General features: G+C 53.9%; 1 protein-coding gene across 1 annotated transcript; it reads left to right on the top strand.

Annotated features, from left to right (window-relative positions):
* Positions 1-347: 347 nt before the first annotated feature.
* LOC311503918 (urotensin-2 receptor) lies at positions 348-1,616 on the top strand (the record flags this gene model as incomplete). The annotated part of the gene is made up of 1 exon (XM_084566828.1): positions 348-1,616. The coding sequence occupies one exon, from the start codon at positions 348-350 to the stop codon at positions 1,422-1,424; it is 1,077 nt and encodes a 358-aa protein (XP_084422954.1). The 3' UTR covers positions 1,425-1,616.
* Between the last annotated feature and the right edge of the window lie 690 nt (positions 1,617-2,306).

Here is a 2,306-nt window from a genome sequence, read left to right as displayed (position 1 = left end):
CGTTTGGTTCACTCATCTCTGCGTAAAAACCTCCGTTCGGAGCCCAGACAGCCGCGCACTCATCTTTTCCGCCCCACGTGTCGCGGATTTCTTTCCCCCCAGTGTGCACGGCGTTTCCAGCTGTGCCCGGGAGACACAACGTCTTATTTACTTTTGATATAAGATGTTCACTGAGGGTTACAGTGGTGACGTCAGGGGCACAGTGAGGAGCGTGCAGTCAGGCGGTGAGCGGAGAGGCGGATAAGCGACACTCAACCTGTGCCGGTGCGCATCTTTTCCAAACTTGCCCGGCGCTGTCCAAGAGCACGGAGCCACACGCCCGGTCCCGGAGGTCTTCGGCGCGCACCATGAATAACAAGTCTTTGAATCTGAACGCGAGTCCCCCGCGGGTCTCCGGGAGCGTGGATCACGAGCTCGTCATCACCTCCACTTTCGGGACGCTTCTCTCCATCGTCTACATAATCGGAGTGTCCGGGAATGTGTACACGCTGGTGGTGATGTGTCACTCCATCCGCTTCGCCACTTCCATGTACATCTCCATCATCAACCTGGCTCTGGCGGACCTGCTCTACCTCTCCACCATCCCCTTCGTGGTGTCCACCTACTTCCTGAAGGACTGGTACTTCGGGGACGTCGGGTGCCGCATCCTGCTCAGCCTGGACCTCCTCACCATGCACGCCAGCATCTTCACCCTCACCGTCATGTGCACGGAGCGCTACCTAGCCGTCACCAAGCCGCTGGACACGGTGAGGCGCTCCAAGAGTTACCGCAAGGCTCTGGCGTGGGGGGTATGGCTGCTCTCCCTGGTGCTCACTTTGCCCATGATGATAATGGTCGCTCAGACCACCAAGAACACTCCGGACGGGGGCGTAAAGAGGATGTGCGCGCCCACCTGGGCACCCCTGGCTTACAAAGTATACGTGACCGTCCTGTTTGGCACCAGCATCATGGCCCCGGGGCTCGTCATCGGCTACCTGTACGTCAAGCTGGCCCGCACTTATCTAGAGTCCCAGCGCAACTCCGTGATCAGCAAGGGGGGCAAGCGGTCGCCCAAACAGAAAGTGCTGGTCATGATTTTCACCATCGTGCTGGTGTTCTGGGCGTGCTTCCTGCCCTTCTGGATCTGGCAGCTGCTGCCCCTGTACCACACCAAGCCGCTGAGCCTGGCCTCGCAGACGCACACCTGCATCAACTACCTGGTGGCGAGTCTCACGTACAGCAACAGCTGCATCAACCCGTTCCTCTACACGCTCCTCACCAAGAACTACAGGGAGTACCTAAAGAACAGGCACAGGAGCTTCTACAGGTACACGTCCTCGTTTAAACAGCGGCCGCCCAGCCTCTACTCCTGGGGGAAGTCTGCGTCCTCCAGCAACCAGTTCGAGTTTAACTCAGAGACGCTGGTCATGGGGGCACTGAAGTGACTAGTGATCCGTGCGGAAGAGAGGAGAAAGTTTCTGGAACCGGAACTACAGTAGGTAGGTGGAAGCCTAACCTCTCTATCCCACGCTGGCACCGTGCGTAAAAGCACGCGCCAAGGTGACAAAAGTCAAGAGTGTGGCATTTATATTTCATGGTGGGGTATTATTTTTATTTTTTTTTAGCATTGCTGCCCTCTGGACAGAGTGAACACTTGTTGCCAGAGAGAATCTTAATGATATTCCAGCCATGCCTGACCGTTTTCGTCCTAAATCCCACCGAGCCCCATTAGCACTCTGACATCTCTCTGCTGCGCTCAGCGGAGAAATTGATCCTTACAGTGCTGTGTTAAACACAAGGCCGACGTGCTAATTACACAAGCTGAAATCTCTGTGAGAGTCAGAAGTGATGCGTGTGGTTTTCTTTTTTTAAAAATCAGCGCACAGTAAAGCAGAAGGTATGACAGCAGTGTGCTCAGTCTAGATGAATGATTTGTTCTGACAGGAAAACATGTAAATAAAAAAATCATGGCCGGAGCAGTCCACTGCCCAGGCTGGATTACTAAACAACCAACTGCCCAGGGGCCTCAGGAGGCCTTGTGTGTTTGTTTTGGTTAAACTCGGCCCTGCCTATTCTCAGGGGCCCGCTTTAGAAAGGGGTTTGTCAACTGTGTTTTCGATATGGTCCTTAATATACAGCACATTGTGATAGTGTTTATTTAAGTTATCACAATATATGACACTGAAGGTTTCGTAAGGGGCCCACATTCATTTAACATCAGGCCTTAGTGCACCTCCATCCCTGACTGCACCAGACAAAGTGGGCCCCCAGAGCCCCAGGTTTACTCCATACTGTTGGAGATGCTGTGTTTGAGAATGATCCGGTTC

This window comes from Chelon labrosus, assembly GCF_963514085.1.
Source record: "Chelon labrosus genome assembly, chromosome: 19".
Classification (NCBI taxonomy): Eukaryota; Metazoa; Chordata; class Actinopteri; order Mugiliformes; family Mugilidae; genus Chelon; species Chelon labrosus.
This window is presented reverse-complemented; position numbering and strand designations above follow the sequence as displayed.